The 20477-nt window shown below is 43.9% G+C and overlaps 1 protein-coding gene across 5 annotated transcripts in view; it reads right to left on the bottom strand.

Annotated features, from left to right (window-relative positions):
- SH3RF3 (SH3 domain containing ring finger 3) overlaps positions 1-20477 on the bottom strand; it is a 334223-nt gene that overhangs the window by 99241 nt on the left and 214505 nt on the right. For all 5 annotated transcript variants that reach the window (XR_008319086.1, XM_053307321.1, XM_053307322.1 and 2 more), the window contains one exon: positions 15386-15481. Coding sequence is in view for 4 of the 5 variants with exons in the window: in XM_053307321.1 (XP_053163296.1) it covers positions 15386-15481 (96 nt within the window). In the remaining variant the exon portion in view is untranslated. The remainder of the gene's footprint in view (positions 1-15385; positions 15482-20477) is intronic.

The following is a 20477-nucleotide window of genomic DNA, read 5'->3' as shown; positions in this document are numbered from 1 at the left end:
CCCAGAAGAGCTAGCATAGCCCTCCTGAGTTCATTTCCTAGCAGCTTCTTTGATGGCTGGGTGTTTCCTTCATTCTCTCCTTCGCTCTGACGTGGGAGAGAACAAAGAAAATACTCATCTGATAACTAAGCCGGCTGGGAAATGAGCTCGGGAGAGCTATGCTGGTGTTTCCAGGTGCTGGCCATGCCCCCACCATGTGATGTTATGCGCAGGGGCATGGCCAGCACCCAGAAAGGCCAGCATGGCCCTCTGGAGCTCATTTTCCAGCCAGCTTAATTTTCGGCTGGGAATTTCCCTTGTCAGAGTGAGGGAGAGAACAAAGAAAATACCTAGATGACAACTAAGCTAGCTGGAAATTAGGCCAGACTGGAGCTTGGGGGAGGGGCAAGGCGTGAGGCAGGAGGCTCTTAGGAGCTGGGCGGCTCAGGTCCTTTGAATTGGCCCACCCAATTATAGTTCCGCCCCTGTGATTATTCATGTGCTAACATCTTAAGTGTTTTTAAATGAAATCTATGAATTACTTTTTGTGTCCATTGGAGTGCTGATGCACACATGGAGAGCCTCCTCATTCATTTCAAAGGCAGAAGCAGATTTACATGCATGTTCAGGATTATAGTTCTGCTTGATCCAGTGAAATGAATGGGAGAGGCAGTGGCGTACAGGTCTCTGCACTGGGAAGAAGAGATAACTGACTTCCATTGGAAGGTGACTGATTACTCAAATATTGGGATTATCAAATTTTGTTGTATTTCTGTCTGTGAAGAAGGGAGAGATTTTTGCCTCAGAGTAGAAGGCTTCTTCTTTGTATGAAAGGTTTGCTTGCCTTAAGATCTCTATACAGTTCTTAAATCTACGTAGTGTGTTCAGTAGCAAAGCGTTAACTACCTTACCAAACTCAGCCACCAGGTAGTAGTTTTCACCTTGGTCTGTTCAAGTAGAGATGTGCAAATCGATTCGAGTTGAATCGATATGAACTCAAATCAGGATGATTTGAGTAATTAAAACTCGAATTGAATCACCCATAAAATAGAAGGTCGTGATTTGAGTTCAAAATGAATCAGCCCCAATTTGAGCTCGAATCAATTCGAGTGATGGGTGCCATTTTGGAGGGCTGTTTTTCCCTTGCTGATTGGTTTGCTGGTATTGGCTTCCAATGAAATCTTGCTTCTTGAATGGCTTGTTATCATTCAAATCAAGTGTTGTCAGGGGCAGCTGTGCCCCATTGGCTGGGAGGAGGGAGCAGGGAGAGGGGAGGCCAAAGGAGGGATTTTCAAAATGTAAAGGGGCTATTTGGAGGCAGAGAAACAGAGAGCCATTTTTTGCCTCAGCAGATAAGGATCATCAGAGAGAGACTGTAGCAGAAGCAGCACTAAGAGCAGAGACTGGTGGTGGTGGTTTGGGCCAGCCTGCCTGCCTGTTGGACCCAGTGAATGGAGAGAGAGACAGAGAGTGCCTGCTGATTTATCTCTCTCTCCATTTTTAAAATCCCTTTAATTTGCACTGCCACTACCCACAACTGCTTTTGTTTTCTTTTTATATTTTTAAATAAAATAGTACTAGCAGCCCCCAGTGTCTTTAACTGGGTGCTACTTGGAACTTTAAAAAATTGAATTTCTTATTACTGCTTGTAGCCAGCTTACAGAGGCTTTAATAACTGGGATGCTGTGTGGATCTCCCCGCCCCCCCACCCCCCACTATCCTAAAAAAAAATGTACCAACAGTGGCTTTAACTGGGTGCTTTTTCCTTCGTGTATTTTTTCTTTTAGCTTGTAGCTTCCAGTGGCTTTAATAACTGGGGTGCTGTGCTGTTCTCCCACGGCCTAATTTTAAAAAAAAATGTACCAGCAGCCCCCAGTGGTAAAGGTGCCAGCACCTTTAACTGGGTGCTGCTTTAAACTTTCTTTTCCTTCTGTGCATTTTTTCTTCTTGCTTGTAGCCCCCAGTGGCTTTAATAAATGGGATGCTGTGTAGAGATGTGCACGAATCGCAATTTGAAGCACAATTTGGAGGCCATGTGTGTGCCAGGGTTCGAAACCGGACCGCTTGAACTGGGCCGGCTTGATGTCAAGCCCGTCTCGAAGTGAGATGGTTCACACATCCCTACCTTGCCCAGGGGTATGGGAGGAACCCACTGAGCCCTGCAGCAGTGCTGAGCAGTGTGTGCTGCAGTACCTGCAGGAGCTGGTCACAGGCCAGGAGATAGAGCCGATCCAGTTTTGGACAAGGCATCGCCAAGTCTGGGCAGATGGTTTCTCTCAGCATGGTGATACCCCACTGCACACACATCGATGCAGTGGCTGATCTTTCTGAAGGCCAACCTCCCCCTGCTGGGCTATCCTGAGCTGGCCATGGAGGATCAGTGACTAATGGTCACCCCCTCCCCTGCAACAGCACTGGCAGCTCATCCCACCCTGGCCAATGCCAAACCCAGATGTGTCACAGTCTGTCTGTTAGTGCTGCTGACACACAGAAATGCATGCACGCCACCGCCATCACCGATGATGAGATGATGGACTGGTACCCTGACCCATGTGTCAGGCTGTCAGCTGGGGTCCAGCACCAATCTGGGGCCTTGGTGTTATCCAGACACAGGCAGGCAGAGATGTACACTGGATAAGAAAAGAAGACTTCTCATGGTAAGAGTATAAGAGACTGTTCTCATGCACACCCTAAGTCAGGCTAGGGAAGCCCAGCCTGGATTTTGTTGCAGGCCCGATCCCGGTGGGGCAGCACTGCCTAGCACAGCTTTTAAAACCAGCTTTTTGCTGGGGTTAAAGGCTCGGGCAAGCCCTCAACCTGGGTTCATGTGTTCGCTGGGGCTGTATTCAGCCTCAGCGGACACAGAGACGTGCGCCTAGAGCACCCGTCTCCTGGGGTATTCTCCCAATATACCATGCATGTCACACAGTGATTTGTGGGATATCTGGAGGTGGGGACGCATCATCCCAGCCTCCGTAACTCTGTGCTGCACCACACAGTGCAGATCATCAGGGAGCACAGTCTCCCAAACTGTTTCTGGGCCCAATTCAAAAACAAAGCAGGGACAATGGAGAAAGCCCTGATAATGTCCCCAGACAAGGAGGAGAAAAGAGAAACAGCTTAACTTTGATTCATTCTTACCTGAGAGAGTGCCTTACCCCATATGTCCCAACCTGGCCCTTAAGATCTTCTTTGGAGGCCCTCCTCCAGGTATCCCTGCCAAATGAGGTAAGGCAGGTGGCTACTAGGGAGAGGAACTTTTTGGTGGTTGCACCCTGTTTATGGAATAGCCTTCCCAGTGAGGTTCACCTGGCTTCATCACTTTGTTCTTTTAGATGCCAGGTAAAGACCTTTTTGTTCACCCAAGCCTTTTAAATACTAATTTTCAGATCTGATCTGATCTTTAACTAATTTTAAAATGAGTTTTTAAACTGCTTTGTATTGTATTTTGAATTTTCTTTTCTTGCTTTTTGTCTGTTATGACGTAATGTGTTATGTGTTTTTATTGTATCGGCAGAAGGTGGGTTGGATCAGCCTTCCCCTCCACTTCATGCTCCCAGTCATATGAATGGCCTCTAAGTTTGTGTTTTGTCAGACCACTAGTCCATGTTTTTTGTCAGGCCATGAGTAACTGCTTTGTTCTCCTGTCTCTCTGTGACAGGCAGGATGGTCTTCAATATGCTTGCTGTTAACTATCTGGTTTTGCTGGATCTCAGATTGACCATGGCAGAACTTGGGTGTCTTCCTGCTGTCTTTGAGTTATGGTTTTGTCCATTTGTGAGATGGTGTTGTGGCAAGAAATGGACAGTGGTAGCTCTCTTTCCCTATATCTGTAATATTTCTTGGTGATTGCTGTGATGAGCTCCATGTCTGGCCTTGAGACTAACTTGTGCTTCATTCACTACTCTGGTCTGCTCTGCAATCTACATTGCAAAGTGTACTCAGTCAAAATGTGGCTGAAGACGTTGTTCTAGTTGAGTTTATGGCTATGCATGCTGGCTGCTAAGAGTGCTGCTGTGGCAGCTGTTGCAATGCTATGAAGTAACGTAAAGAGTCATGATCGTGTGTGAGAGAGCAACTTGTGCCAGTGATGTTACTACAGCGCAGGAACTGTGGCTGGCAGTGGATTCTGCCATTTTTGGACTGTGTGTTTGACAAAATGTGGTGTCCTGTGTTGGTAGGAACGGTATGCTTCTATTCTGCAGTGTTTTTCAAGGCAGGGTTGCAAAATTTGTGGCTTGTTTTGGCCATTGGGAACAATGGGGAACTTGAAATACACCACTGTTCCCCATAGGTATGTCCAAAGTCACTAGAGTGGGCTGGATGGTACGGCATGATGTACCTACCATCTAACCCACAAAAGAAATGAGCAAGCAGGTGATTTTTAGAAAAACGTTAACCTTTCCCAAAAAACCCACGTAGGATCCTATAGGGTTTTTTGGTTAACAAGGGTTTTTTTTAATTGCCTGCTTGCTCATTTCTTTTAAGTGGGTTGGATGGTAGGTAGCACCCATCATGCCCTGACACCGAACCCACTTTGGTGTCCTTATGACCTACCCACAGGGAATAATCGGGTGTTTAGAGTCTCCTATTGTTCCCTATGGCCTAATAAAATGATTTGAGCTGATTCGTTGAAACAGCAGGCAATGGCCGCTGTTTCAACAAATTTATTCAAGTATTTTGCTATTCGATTCAAGCTCGAATTGAATTGCAAAATACGATTTGTGCACATCTCTAGTCAGTTGCTAGTCACATTCCTTTCCAGGAGCTCTGCAACAAACTGACCTCTCCCATCTGTCTTCTTCTTTTATGCCTCTCTGCCTGAAGCTGTGTGGCCAGCATTTCCTGCTTGGCCTTCCTTCCCGTTTCCTGTTCTTTCTTTTATTCTGAAGCAGAGGTGCACCTAGGCAATTTTGGAGCCTGGACCTAAAGGCCTTTGGAGCCCTCCACCCCACACCATGACACACACAGCAGTTTTAACACGTGGGTTCTTAAGGGCACAAACAGCAACTGAACTCAGAGGAATGGAAGAATATAAAAGAGGTATATGTATGTAAATATGCTTTAGCAGAAACATTTCAGCATGCAACTTAACATATTCCTATCCCACATATTTCTCTCCCCTCCCTGATCTATCTCTAAAGCGCAGGCTGGTGGTGCGCGGCGACTACACCACCCAGGGCAGACTCAAGAGGATTTGAGGGCCCTCAGAAGGTGTGGAGGCCTTGGACTTTGGCCCCAAAGTCCAGGGGTAAGAGCACCTGAAGCCTAGAACTCCTGGGAAGACACTGAGGTAAAGGCTTTTCTTCTTTAGTTTCTCTGACACTGTCACATGGTTCTACCTCATGTTATCCCTATGAAAAGACTATCAATTTTACTCTAACATATAATTCTGAACTTTTAAAAATTGGTCTTCCTCTGTTTGCAGAAAGGAGGCTCCAGGGAAGGTACTACCAATGGCAAAGAATGTCATGAAAAATGATGCATTACTCAATGGTTCTCAACAATGATTGTTGAAACTATTCATTGTTATGCATATGTTAATTTATGGCTGGACAGGGACTCACAAGCACAAAGCACATTTTTCTAGAAATGGTTCATCCATCCTGGAAGGTTCATCCATCCCACACTCTCTACTATGATTCAAAACAGATTTACCTGTCATGTATATTTACATGATTGAGTATGACACATCACCCAGACAGTTCACACAAGCACACAGGACACAGATAAAGAGAGGAATGAAGTGTAATTAATGTATTTAAGAGTACTTAATTTTCTGTTAGACTGTGGTAACAGATTAATACACAAAATTTCTTCGCTAGCATAGAGTACAAAGGTTTAGACACAGACTCTCTGTAGATGGGATGCAGACATGTGTTCTTGCTAAATTGTACTCATATGCAAAAATGAAAGAGATGAATTTGTAAATACAGAACTACTCAGATATTAATGGCTCTTCAGCGCACATTCTTCTGACAGTGTTGAATGCATTCATGAATATCTGTGGAACCACTGTTTCTCTCCCTTTAGTATTTTAGTATTTAATGCTTTTGTAGTGACATACAAAAAACATGCACTTGGCAACAATATGATCTTTAAATGAGATCCTTATTATTTACCAGCAGTGTTGTCTCTAAGATATCTGAAGGCCAAAGGAATGCTGTCAGGGAGAACTGCGTGTACTTGGGACAGGACGTCACCATGAGCTTGGAGGATGAAAAAAATATGATGCATTCAGCAACAGTAAACATTAATCCCTGAGTACTGAACTGGGAATTAGTCTCTCCTCAGCAACTACAGGATTCAAATAGGAAATGCCACAGTTGTATTGTACCTGAGCCAAAAATCCTTGGTAGCAGGGAGGGGAGAATTATGCTCGTCCATAACCTTTATCAGAAATGTTACATGTCCTGAATACAAAGTATTCAAGAGACATCTTTAATTCCAAATATGACAGATTGAAGATATTGAGGGCGGGCGGGGGGAACCCTTGAACAGATTGTTTAATCCCTTCACCTCATAACTTCACACCAAACACATCCTGGCTCTTCCTCAGCTGTGATTTGCTGACAGGCAGCACAATCTAGCTGTGTTAAAGGCTCCATAACAGAGCCCAATGATATAGGTCCCAGTCTTTGATGTATGGGATTATTCTGCCAGAACTTCTATTCTGAATGGCAAGCTCTGCAGCCAGAATGTACAACTTGGTAGATTTAGCTTCAAGTTTGCAATTCTTCAACTGCTTAGTGGCTGAGGCTGCAGCAGAGCAAAAGGGGAATAAAGCACCAGGACATACCCTCACATTACTTGCACAGAAACAAGCTGAAATGTTTACTGGCTGTACCACCAACTTATAATACATGGCCAAAGAGACCTGTAATACCATCATTTTATTTTATTTTATTTTATTTTATTTTTACATTTATATCCCGCTGTTCCTCCAAGGAGCCCAGAGCGGTGTACTACATACTTGAGTTTCTCTTTCACAACAACCCTGTGAAGTAGGTTAGGCTGAGAGAGAAGTGACTGGCCCAGAGTCACCCAGCAAGTCTCATGGCTGAATGGGGATTTGAACTCGGGTCTCCCCGGTCCTAGTCCAGCACTCTAGCCACTATACCACGCTGGTCTCTTGCATGGTCTCATCATGCATGGCAACCAGCCCTGTAATACCATCAGGATATTAAAAAGGAATGAGAGGGCAAAAAAACACATGAGCAGAGGGGAGTCCATATGGTGGGATAGAATTCATGGCCAATCCCAGGGACATGATCTGTCAGTGGCAAAATATCAGAAGGATTCACAGTCCTCTTAAAGATCACTCTTGAAAAGGTTATTCCAATGGCTACAGGTGTTCCAGTTCATCCCCTTTGAAATGTGATGAGTCCTTGTCTATTAACCATCATGTAAACCAGAACTCACTGAGGAATTTTGCACTGGAATTGTTGAGATTGGAGAAGTCATAGACCAAGAATAAGTCCTAAGTAGGACTCCAGTGTTTAGTTGGTCAGAAATTAATTGATAACAACTCTTCTAACTGATTAATCAGACAGCAAATTTAAATTTTTGTTCTTGTAGATTCAATCAATCAAACAAAAAGGAAATATAGTTCATAAAATCAATCACTAATTTCTTTGATTTATTGAACAGGTTAACAGTTCTAGTTCTGGGACAACCAGCATTGATATCACAGTATGGGACGAAGTATGCACAACCAGGGCAACCCTCCCTTCCCAAACACAGGGTATATTCAGGCCAAGTTGGAGACATCCATTATGCTTTATACTGCACCTGCTGAACAGGGCAGAAGCACACTGAAATATATTTACATTGACAAAAGAGATATATAAGGAGAAAAAGGGCTAGATAGGTAGAAAACATTTTCCTGTTGACTGAGATTGGCTTTGGATGTTACACTGATGCAAAGCACTAGCTCCTCACACTTCCTCTACATTGTTATGATGTCCAACCCCCCGCCCCACCCCCAAACAAAAACTTTACACCTCTTCTGTCAAAGCTGCTGCTTTGAGGTAGGCTTGCAGATCTCCCCCACAGACAAGCATGCAAAAGACCTAGTTCCAACACTAAAATGATATGGAGAAACAGGAAGTACAATGCACTAGAACTTACTGCCACCTTCATGTTACATAACATCCACAGTTGTTCAAAGCACGAGGCTGCTTGGACACAGGACATTAGATAAAAGTGATCTTTTATCATTTTGTACCACTGGGGTCAAGAACAACAAAAGTACAAGCGCTTCCCTGAGCAGGGAAATAATTCCCACCCACCCCTAATACACGGCAGTGAAAACTCTGAGGAAAAAGAGGTGTGTGTGTGGGGGGGGACTTGCAGGGGGAAAGCATAAAAGCCCCTCTGTTCCCACCATCTCAGACCTACCCCTCACCCACTTGACAACTCTCTTTCACAAGAAACAAGTGACATGCAATAAGTTTTCTTTTCTCTGTCTCCGGACATCCTTACTGTGAGAGAAGCTGTCCCCTTACTGTCCCCTCCTAACTGGGTAAAGAGGCACCTTTTTAACGTGGTGATGCTTTCTTTCTTTCTTTTTTAGCAGGGGGACAGTAACTGGCCCTATTCACCCCCAGGACAGTACCTCCAGTTACTGTTGCTGGTGTCTATCTTGTGTTTCTTTTTAGATTGTGAGCCCTTTGGGGACAATCTTATCTATATATTTAATTCTCCTAAATGTACCTGTCACTAATCCCATGTGTGGCAGCTCTCGCGAGAGCAGCTGCCTGGGGATAGCGATGGGGACAGGAGACAATGGCGGTGGGCCAGCCTGACCCGGCCACCCACCGGGAGGAGGAGGCGGTGGGCTGGCCTGGCTGCTGGTAGGCCGGAAGAGGCAGCGGGCTGGCCTGGCTGCCCGCCGGGAGGAGAAGGCGGGAGGAGGAGGTAGGCCCGGGCACTGGGAGGAAGGAGTGGGAGGTGGTGGTGGGCCGGCTTTCCGGCTGGCCTGCAAGCTAGAAAGCATGGGGTGTGGGGAGAGGAAACAGACTGGCCCGCCGGCCCGCCAGAAAGCGCGCGGGGGGAGTAGGGGGGGAGCAGCCAGCTGACTAGCCAGAAAGCCAGGCATGCCGGCGTGGTGGTGGTGGTGGTATTGGGGGAACAGTGCCGGTGCGTGGGTTGGCTGGAGGCACTGATGCTCTGCGTCCAGCCCAGCTAGTTTATTTGTTATTTCTCTGTGTAAACCGCTTTGGAAAATTTGGTTGAAAAGCAGTATATAAATTGTTATTGTTGTTATTGGTACTGGTACAGAAAGCGCTGCAGTAGGCTCCTGGAGATTATGAGCCCTGGAAATTATTTCCTCTTACTCTGCTCTCAGATAGGAAAACGTGAAGCATAAACTGATAATTTCAAAAAACAAAGTCCCACTGAAGACAGAGGCCTTATATGATAACTCCGTTGATTCTCCTGGACCTCTCAGAGGCTTTCAATATTATCAAGCATGATATCCGTGGCTGCGGTGTGTGTGTCTCCTGATGTCCTCCCTCCTGCCGCCGGCCTACCCCAGTCGTTTTTGGCCCATCATGGGCTGTTTTTGGACCATTTCGAGCTGTTTTCTCTTTGTGGTGGCTATTTTGGAGGCCACCACACATGCCTAATAGCCATCTGCATGGCCTGGGTCATGCCCCGGCCATGCAGATGGCCACTGGGCATGCGCGGTGAAATGGGCCAAAAACAGCCCGTAAAGGGCCAAAAATAACTGGGGGGAGGGGACATCAGGAGACCCCTCCCATGGCTGCAGAGCCCAGCAATGGTGATAAGTCTGCCTTTTTTTTTTTCAAAAAAAAGAAAAAACACACACCCCTGAATTGACCCCAAACCGGTTAATTTTGAGCCAAACAGGGCCTGGTCTGGTTTGAGGGTGAGCCCTTGAGTTGGGCCAGTTCAAATGCAAGCTGGCTTGAACTCGAGCTGGCTCACACATCCCTAGTTATATAGTGGCTCCGTTCCTACCTGGAGGGTCATACCTGGGGGACACCTTTGGCCTATAGGGTGTCACAGGGATCTATTCTGTCCTATGCTGTTTAACGTCTACATGAAACCTCTGGGAGAGGTCATTTGTGGGTGTGGCCTGTGGTACCATCAATATGCTGATGTCACCCAGCTCTACCTATCTTTTAAATCAGAAGATACTAGGGTGGTAGTGGATGCTCTAAACTGGGGTTTGGAAGCTGTTTCGGACTGGATGGGGGCAAACAAGCTGAAACTTAATCCAGATAAGATGGAAGTGTTCTGGGTTGGTAAAACTGATCATCCAAGTAGTGAGGTATGGATGGGGTCTTGGACAGGGTCACACTCCCTCTGAAAGACAAAGTCTGCAGCTTGAGGGTATTTCTGGACCAGACACTGTCCTTGGAAGCACAGGTGGCGGTGGTGTGCAGAGGTGCTTTTTACCAGTTATGGCTGGCACACCAGCCGTGACCCTACTTGGTGAAGTTGGATCTGACCTCAGTCACTCATGCTTCGGTAACATCCAGATTGGACTACTGACATGCGCTCTACATGGGGCTGCCTTGAAGATGGTTCGGAAGCTTCAGCTGGTCCAGAACACTGCTGCAAGGATGCTCATTGGCACAAGTCACTTCATGAGTGTTACACCCATCTTGTGGCAGCTTCATTGGTTACCAATCCTCTTCCACCCTAGATTCAAGGTGTTGGTCTTGACCTTTTAAGTTCTACATGGCTTGGGGCTGGGGTACTTGTCGAACCACATTCACCCATCAGAACCTGCCAGGACCCTCCGCTCGGCATCTCAGGCCCTGCTCATGGAACATAGGAACATAGGAAGCTGCCATATACTGAGTCAGACCATTGGTCTATCTAGCTCAGTATTGTCTTCACAGACCGGCAGTGGCTCCTCCAAGGTTGTAGGCAGGAATCTCTCTCAGTCCTATCTTGGAGAAGCCAGGGAGGGAACTTGAAACCTTCTGCTCATTCCCAGAGCGGCACCATACCCTGAGGGGAATATCTTACAGTGCTCACACTTCTAGTATGCCTTTCATATGCAACCAGGGCAGACCCTGCTTAGCTAAAGGGACAAGTCATGCTTGCTACCACTTGACCAGCTCTCCTCCTCACCACATGGCCCCACCACTAACACAGATCTGGTTGGCAGGGACTATAGACAGGCCTTTTCGTGTGTGGCCCTTCGGCTTTGGAACACCCTCCCTGAAGAGCTTCGCCATGCTTCCTCCCTCAGTGTTTGAAAACAATTAACACACATATTTTTAAAAAGAGGCTTTTTATGTTTTATCTGCTGCTGATATCTGGTAGGTTCTTTCATTTTTATTGTCCTCAGTTTTTAGCTTTTTATTAATTTTTAATTTGAAACTTTTTTAAAAATGTAGTTTTAAATGTGGTTTTAGTCTGGTCTTTTAACTTGTTTATTAATTGTTTTAATTTTACATTGTATTTATTTTATTAATGTTGTGAGCCGCCCTGAGCAGTAGTGTATTGGAGGAGCAGGGTATAAATATTCTAAATGAATGAATGACATTAATCAGTGTCAAAATTAGTTAGGATGGATAGTAGCCTTACATGCCTTCAGTTCTCAGAATGTTTTTGACTGAACATTCCACTCAAGATTCCTTTACAGAAGGGCTGCTCAACTTTGGCCTTCCTGCAGATGTTGGCCTACAACTTCCACAATCCCGGGTGATTGGCCAATGTGGCTGGGGATTATGGGAATTGTAGTCCAAAAACAACTGGGGGGCCTAAATTGAGCAGGCCTGCATTACAGTAATTAGCTTTTTCCTGGAGCAGTGACTGGATATTAATATAACAGCTAGGAGAAGCCCACTGTGTATCATTTAATCAGATAACTGCCTGCTTCTAACATTACAAGAAGAGAACATCACCAGCCATTAAGCTTCCATAAGCAGTCAATGTTTCAATAGTTACTAAATTCTCAGTTTAAAATTATAGCTCTTGTCAATTGAGCAATTTATATTCACAATGCTTTACTTAATATTGGCTACTGCTGTAGTAAATAATTAGGCAGGTTGCAAGAGTTTTTTGGTGAGGACGATGGCATTGGCAAAGACTTATTTCTGAGGGATGTCATGTTACCATTAGGCCTGTGCAGAAGGGTTGAAGCGGAATTGTGTACACATCACCCCAGGCCCTGTGGACACTCCTACTACTAACCTCTGCACAGAGTAGTCCTGCACACAGAGCGGAGAGGGTCCATAAAAGGAAGCAGAGCTGCAGGAAGCCCAATGACATCTTGGGAGGCACATGGGGAGTGTTGGGAATGCAGTCCTTCCCAGTGATTTCCCCATAGAGTTCTATGGGGAAAGCTCTGGATAGGACTACATTTCCCAGAACTCCCTACACACCTTCCAAAACAGCATTGGAGTTTTGCATGGCTCTGAATCCTTTAGAGGGCTCTTCCCAGCACTGTGCACAGGACCTCTGTGTCCTCTTTGTGTGGAAGCTTTGGGAACAACCACCTCTATATAGGGCTAGGGACAACTGAACCCTTGTTCTGCTTCAACCTTTCCAAACTGAATATTTGCATATGCTTAATTACCATGGTCTACTATGGCTCTGATTCTCTATGTGGTTTAACAAGAACAAACCAGGAACAATGGTAGATAATTCATTAAAACAATTCAAGTATTAAGGTCAGAGACAGGTCTGTTTTTAGTGGTGGTCAGAGAATGGCTTTATTTTATTTTATTTTATTTTATTTTATTTATTATTTATTTATTTATTTATTTATTTATTTATTTATTTATTTATTTATTTATAATATTTCTATACCGCCCAAAACCTATGTCTCTGGGTGGTTTACAATTAAAATAATTTAAAACATCAAATCACTTAACAATTAAAACTATTTAAATCATAGAAAACATCTAAAACCCGACATTAAAATATTAAAACTATTTTATACAGAACCTCAAAGGGCTGTGGGGCTCTATCTTACCCCCACCCCAATGTAATTTAACATCCACGTGAAACTGTCCAAGACTGGGGTGGGGAGCCATTAACATGATGAGGATACCCAGCTCTTTCTCTCCTTTACAACAGTTACCAGAGAATTGGTGAAGTTTCTGAACTGGTGTTTGAGATGGCCTGATGTGGACTAGCAAGTTGGGACTTAATTCAGATAGGGCAGAATGCCTTTGGTCAATAAGAAAGCTGCCCTTGAAGCATCAGGTTTTCAGCTTGGAAATGCTGCTGGACCCAGCTTTGTTTTTGCATGATGAGGTAGCAGCTGTAGCCAGAAATACTTTTGCACAGCTTTGGCATGTGTGCCAGCTGCACCCTTTTCTAGAGAAGGAGGATCTGCCCATTATCACATCTACCTTGGTCATATTTGGGTTGAACTACTGCAACACACTCCATGTAGGATTGCCTTTGACAAGTGGTGCAAAATGAGGGCGTTTTGACAGAGCCCATGTGATTCCATCACTGTAACACCATAATTGGTCCCAAGCCCAAATCAAAAGCTTGTTTATAATCTTTAAAGCCCTAAATGGTTTGAGAGTTGGAACCAGGATACTTAAAAGGACCATCTTCTCCTATATGATCCTTCTTAATTATTCAGGTTTTCAATGGAAGCCTTGCTCCTTGCCCCACCATGAGCAGAACAGAGGTATGGCTGGTAGGCATGTGGGATGGCTACCCATAGCCATCTCCATAGACCGAGAAAGTTCATTTAGCCTCTTCCCAGTTGGTATTCAGACACCAGGAAAAACCCTATATTGTTCTACCATAGTTTTGGGATGGTTGAGGTTTGAAATTCTGCTCTTCTCTTGGTTATGTTATGAAAGTTTTTCTGCTATGCTTCTCATTTTGAAAAAAGATTTTATTGTTTTTTATTTTAATCTCTGTTTGCAAGCCAACTTGGGGGTTCCAATGCTGAGCAGAAATATGGGTAAATATTTTAATATATATATATTTTATTTATTTATTTTTATTATAAAAGTATATTTTAAACTCAAGTATACAAGCCACTGTGAGATGATGTTTAAATCTGAAAACTTTTAGAAAGGATTTTCCTTTACTATAACTTGAATCTTTTGCATGGTAAACATGGTACTCAACTGAATCATGAGGCATTAAAAATCCCCTACTGAAATAACTACTAAGAAATAATTCTATACCGTTGCTAGCACACACAAGGGCTAAATAATAAAAGAACTGCAAGGAACCCCAAAGGTAATTTGATCCAACTCTCTGTAGGACTTCTTTGATTAAAACCACCCCCACCAGATGCTCATTTCAGCTCATTTCTTATGTTAGCTTGGCAACCTGTAGAATTGAAATCTCATGATTAGGTCTTTATGTTCCAGCAGTATCTGTGGGTATTTCCCATATCAGTGCAGTACTACATTTATATCTCTTCATTCTAATATCTGCAGTAGATAACTTCAATAATTTTATGGAAATAATAATAGAGTTTTTGCCTGCAACAAAGTTTTGCTTGAAAGACATTGGACACTTGCCTTTTTGACATTAAACTACCTGTTGATTTTGCTTTTTTATGGTCAATATTCCTTGCTGATTCTACAAGTAAGTGTGTGTGTGTGTGTGTGTGTGTGTGTGTGTGTGTGTGTTGGGAATTGACCATGCAATTTGGCCAAAACATTTGGCAGGTGTTTGCATATGTTACCAATGCAAAGTGGAGCTCAACCATGTAGCAATGAGTTTTCCTGGGATGGGCTACCACAACATCAAGGAAGTATAACCAGCCATGCCTTCTATTTCTGGTAGGTAAAGACTGCTCCTACTCAAGGGATTGGTTAGCAAGAAGTTAGGTATTACAGCAGCTACCAGTTGGGTTAGCAGAGGATTAAAAAGTACTCCAGTGATTCATGGAAACAGAAAACAGAACAAGAAAATATAGTTTCTGGGGGAAATACATTCCTATACTATAGAGACTGCAAATAAAATTTGAGACTGAAGTTTGGGCTTCAATTGTTGTCTCGCATTTCCCCCATGCATCAGCTGAGATAAAGTCATATACACTTGACAGAAAAGCATTTGACAGTTTTCAAGAGTACACTGGATGCATGATATAAATTACATTGAATAATATATGCATTTTTCATTGGATGGCTGATATCACAGCAACATGAAAATTCTATGCTTTGCAGTTTTGCCTTCCAAAAGAGTTTGCATTTCTCATTCTCTCTCTTTTAGAAATATCATGATTATGGCTTTGATATGCTTTCTTGTTAAGATATAAGACTCTAGGTCAAATTTTGTATATTTTTATTTTCTTGTCAGTTTTTTCTTCTTTTTGTAAAATTAGAACTCTTTCAACAATAACTAATCTTAAAAATTAAGATTAAAAAATATATATCATGATTACAATAACCGGCTTTGTCTTCGCATAAACAAGCAAAAGGCAATCTGCGCTTACCTCAACATAGAGGATAGGAAATATTCCAATCTTATCTCCCAGCATTCCTTCTGCCCAATTATCATCTACTCTCCTGATGACAGTCAAAATTTCATCCTAAAATCATAGAGATCACAACATTATATAGGACATAGATATATATTTCCTGTTCCTTTGGGGAAAAAAATGCTGGCTGACATCTAGACTAATAAAGATTATGTGCAGAGACATAGAGTTGATTCTTGTTGATTTCCCCTTCGTTCTGAGGCTGACTTCCAACATTATGTCCCTGACAGCTACACGGCCCTCAGGGTCATATTTTCAGGAGTCTCTATTGGCTCCAGTGTGACGGTGGAAACATGAAAATCACCCTTCTCCTGGAGTTCGAGCTGTGAATTTGCTGCACAAGTGCTTTATTAGTCTGGATGATGGCCAGCAATTTCTTCAAATACAGTCCATAAATTTCCCACAAGGCAAAACAGCATTCCAGGAATCAATCAAGTCTTCCATAAGAGGAAGACATGATGGGTTGCACCTTTCAACTTTCTTTTTTAATTATAGTATTTAGCTTCTGGAAACAGGAATAGTAATGCAAATTCCTATATAGGTTACATCCTATTGAGTTGTCTGGATGTTTTTGCACACTCTTCCAACTCTGAATAAAATGCTGCCTAGTTTAAAAAATGTTGAAGATGCAATTCATTTGATGCAAAAGGAATGGATCAGCTTCAGAATGCATGTGCCGAAATAGAGAGGTTATTGCATTCCCTGGAACGTTCACTTCGCTGTTCCCTGAAACAAATTATAGGCTAATTATTTCAGCTGAAGAGATATAAAGGAAGTTCATGCCCCCGGTTATATATAAAACCAGATCACACTGCATTTCAAATCTGTATTGATACACCCATTTCTGGGTTGAGTAGAGAATTTCGAATAACTTGACTTAGAAAATGCAAAGTGATTATATTCCCTACATTATATTCTATCAATAGTTACACATTTCTGTAAAAATGAATCCATAGCTCAGGTGAATGAAATCTGAAATCTACAAGATTATATTGATTCAAAGTGTTCACCAAAATATTCTTCTTGTTACATTTGTTTAGTTCATGAAGTTGCTCGGAAGACAATACTCTAATGACTGAACGCTTTGAAGCAGGAAGATAAACTTCTGGGTCTGAAATGTTCAATGACTAAGTTGTACCTGCCCAATCTCCACACTCACTGCAGCTGTGGAATTTGCATATGTGCAGGGGGGGGAGTCAGTGGATGACACTTTCTGGCACTCAGAATGAACAATTTGCAGGAGAAAAGCACAGCTGTTGACAATGCTGTAACATGCCTTTGAGCAGAATGTAGAGAAAGTCTATGGATTGCACCATATCCTGTTCTGACTGAGAACAGATTCAGAAGTCACATTATATGTATGAATGGCAGATGTGAGAACACTTGGCCTTCTGCTCCCACACTAATAATGTAGCATACAAATGACTAATACACCGTTCTCAGGGCTATGTATAATTCACACTTTTAAAAACACCCCAACAGCATTCAGGCAATCCAGATTTTACACTGTAACGTATTCTACAGTAAAGCAGGGCTTACGAACTTCCTAGGAAGCTCTGCACCATGAAAAACTGAATTCTGCAATTTCCGCATATCCTGCTTACATGAATTTGGCAAGTTCACTATACTGCATGCTTTATTCTGGTTTTGCTAGTCATGAGGAGGGAGAAGGAGTTATGCAGGGCACAGGAGTGCCGCCCTAGCCAAAAGGGAATTTGGGGGCCCAACTAGACATGACATTCATCATGTGACTTGGCCTTGAATGCTAAGGGGTTTGGGGTTTTTTTAAATGTAGATAGCAGCGCCAAGCAGTGTGTTCTCTCTAATTTTTTTCATCTGTGTGCGGAATGAGTTTTGTTCTGGGCGCAGTATCAAGGCAGTGTGCGAGCACATATATTCAGAGTGGGACCTTCCTAATGCAAGTTGAGCGGAATCTAAAATTGACTGAGTGGACAGCAAAAAATGTGAGCGTGCGCACACCGGCACCAAAGGTTCTCCACCCAAATTGGGGCTGCAGAGAAGAAATTAGGTCCTCTCCTCCTATTTAGTCCAGATGGTCTGTCCCCAAGCTTGCTCTTTATATTGAAAATGGCCAAGCATACAGGGCCAGATAATATGATTAATGTCACTTGAGTCTGGTCCTTATTTATTTATCATATTTTTTATACTGCCTGATATGTACATCTCTAGGCGGTGTTAGAGATAATACATCTCTTATTCAGCTCCTGTATGACTTCTGAGATTGCAGCAGGAATTGCCAAGAATCTTCAAGCACATATTTGCAGCCATAAGCACTAGGAACCTTTTTGTTAAAAGGCTGAGATTCTCAGAAAGCTGAAACCTTTGCTCAATGTCACATTTGGTGCTTTTTCTGTGCTTTTTCTGCTGAGGAATCGTGGCATAAATCCAGCCCCAGCCATGACCAGTTCCACATGTTCCAAGAGCTTGTTCATTTCCGGACATAGATCAAAGAAGGATGACTTCCATCTATCCTTATTGAGGTTGCGCACATGAGCAGCTCTCCCCAGGTTAGGGCTGTTCGTGTGCAGTGCTGGAATCGAGGCTGATCTCAGCACTGCCTCCCCGGTAGCCCAAGGCTTTTACCTGGGTTATAGGGCACGAGAGCGCTCTTTACCCCAGTTCTGGTGTCGTGTGTATGCCCGGGCTGCATGTAGCCCTAGCATACACAGGCACCTAGAATGCCCGACTCCTGGGGGAATTGCACAATGCATGGCACTCATTGCACGGTGTGTTGTGAGATTCCTGGAGGCCAGGAAAATGAGTTCCGGACTCCAGAGGTCCGTGCTACATGGAGCAGTGTGGATTGTGTGGGCATGCGCCAGCACGCCAAAGAAGACTTACTGATCATCTGGGGAGAAGGTAGGTCCATCCCTGCCTCCCCCCCCCGCCCACAACCTCATTGACTTCTGATGTAATAATGGGCTTTAAAATGGAATAAAAGAATTCATCAAGGATAGGTCTTATCAATGGCAGTTAATCCCAAGATTCAGAGCGATACCACACTTGCTCCTGACACTCCAGGTAGTGTAAACTACCACATGTCTATGCTTTTAACTGACTTGGGGGAATTAGCTCAAAAACCATACTGGCAAGTGTGCATAACAAAAGGATTACAGTCAACACAGGCAAATGCCAATATTAGGGTACCTCAGAGGAGCAAGGCTTTTTGAAACAAAGAAATAAAAGGCTCATTCACACGACTGCCAGCAGGGTAGGGGTAGCACCCAGTATCAGTAAGAGAGCTGGGCATGCTCCTGACCAGCGGTCATGTGTTTGTAAACATCAAGTTAAGACGAGGGGAGATCATGTGTGCGGCGGCAGTTGGATAGAAAGGCTTTCCCTCCTACATCAGTAAAATGCTGGGGACGGAACCTGGATGGGGTGTGCTCATCCTACCCAGCTGCTGCCTTGCACACAATCATACCCCCCCTTCTACCTTGATGTTTGCAAACACATGACTGCTGATCAGGGGCTTTTCCTACCCTGCTGGCGGTTGTGTTAATGAGCCTAATGTGTATTATAGTATTTGGCAACCTTGGTAACACAAAGGATACAGGGAGTTCCCGGGGATTAAACAAGGAGGAAGAGGAGTGAGTGAGTGAGTGAGTGAAAGTTCTGAGAGCCTGCACTGGAATATGGGTGAAGGGGGGGAGGGAGGGGCAGAGAGAGAGAGAGAGAGAGAGAGAGAGAGAATAATGGGAGAAAGAAAAAGAGATTAGTTATTCTTTCTGTTATTTTGTGTGTGCAAAAGGGAGAAGGGGTCTCTTGAAAAGGTTCTGCCAAAACAAAGCAAGGATAGATAGCAGGGTGTTAGTTAAGCACACATAGACTGTGGTTCCACGCAAAACCACAGCAGGCAAGAGGAGCACTGACATTCTCATGCAGTCAGGCACAGGAGTCAGTCTGCATTTAGTCCGCATTGGGAAGGACTTAGCCTCAAATACTTCTATCTAGGGGTTTGGCTCAGGAATCTCTCTGGGTTTCCCACTCAGGGAGTCTGGAGTTTCTCAGGCAGTCAGACACAACCGTGATCTCATGCAACACCATGCACAGAAGGGACTAAAGAACACTCAGGGAAGTGCAGAGCAGAGTCCCCCTCAAACTGTCCCCATAACAAGTGCTCACAGAGTTTAGGGATTCAGCTCAGGATTGGACTTTTTCCAGTCCAGTCCATTTGGCTTGCTGAATCTTTCTGAGCATAGTTATTAGGCCAGAGGCGTATCTAGGGAAAATAGTGCCTAGGGCTAGCACTGAAATTGCGCCCCTATCCAAACAGGGATGATGGGACTTGTAATCAACAATATCTGGAAATCCCTGTTAAAAGGAACACTGTACCATCTAGACATGGTTGTTGATCAAAACCTGAAAACGTGAGCCATCTCTGTAAAAGACTTAGAACAACAGTCAGGAGTTATGTGAGGATTCCAAGTGTCATTTTCTCTGTCTCATCTCATGCTTTTTAAAAAATATGACTTTGTCCTAGAGGATTACCTGCCCAAATAGCCACTAACAAAATAGGGGAAGAAGAAGATGGCGGGGCGGAGGGAGTCTATAAACCAGTGAATGATTCCTGCCAGCCTTTGTCTTGTAATGACTGTTGGCTCATGATGGGGTATATGTGCATTCACCATTCTAGTGCTTACTTTGGCACCAGGAAGGAGGAGGATACATTAGTTTGCCACACTAGACAGAGGAATTTGCAACAGGAGCAAACAGCCAAGTTCTGCCAGGACCAAAAACAGCCCCTGCCAGACTAAGAAATCATTGTAATTTGCCTCTTCCTGTCACAAGCAGTGTGCTGTTCTTTTATTATTGACTCTAACTCTCAGATATCCCAGTCATGGATGGAAAATTCAGGGTCAATTTACAAGGGACACATTTTCTACATGGAAGTTTCTTCTGTGCAGGTGTTGTGCAGAAACCCATGTGTAGTGGGCAATACATATGTATCTATTCCACCGGGGGCATAGCAAGGTTGGAATGGGTCAAGACGAGATTTTAAAATGGGCCCCCAGCCCCTCAAAGT

The sequence above is a fragment of the Hemicordylus capensis genome, chromosome 3, assembly GCF_027244095.1.
Source record: "Hemicordylus capensis ecotype Gifberg chromosome 3, rHemCap1.1.pri, whole genome shotgun sequence".
Lineage (NCBI taxonomy): Eukaryota > Metazoa > Chordata > Lepidosauria > Squamata > Cordylidae > Hemicordylus > Hemicordylus capensis.
This window is presented reverse-complemented; position numbering and strand designations above follow the sequence as displayed.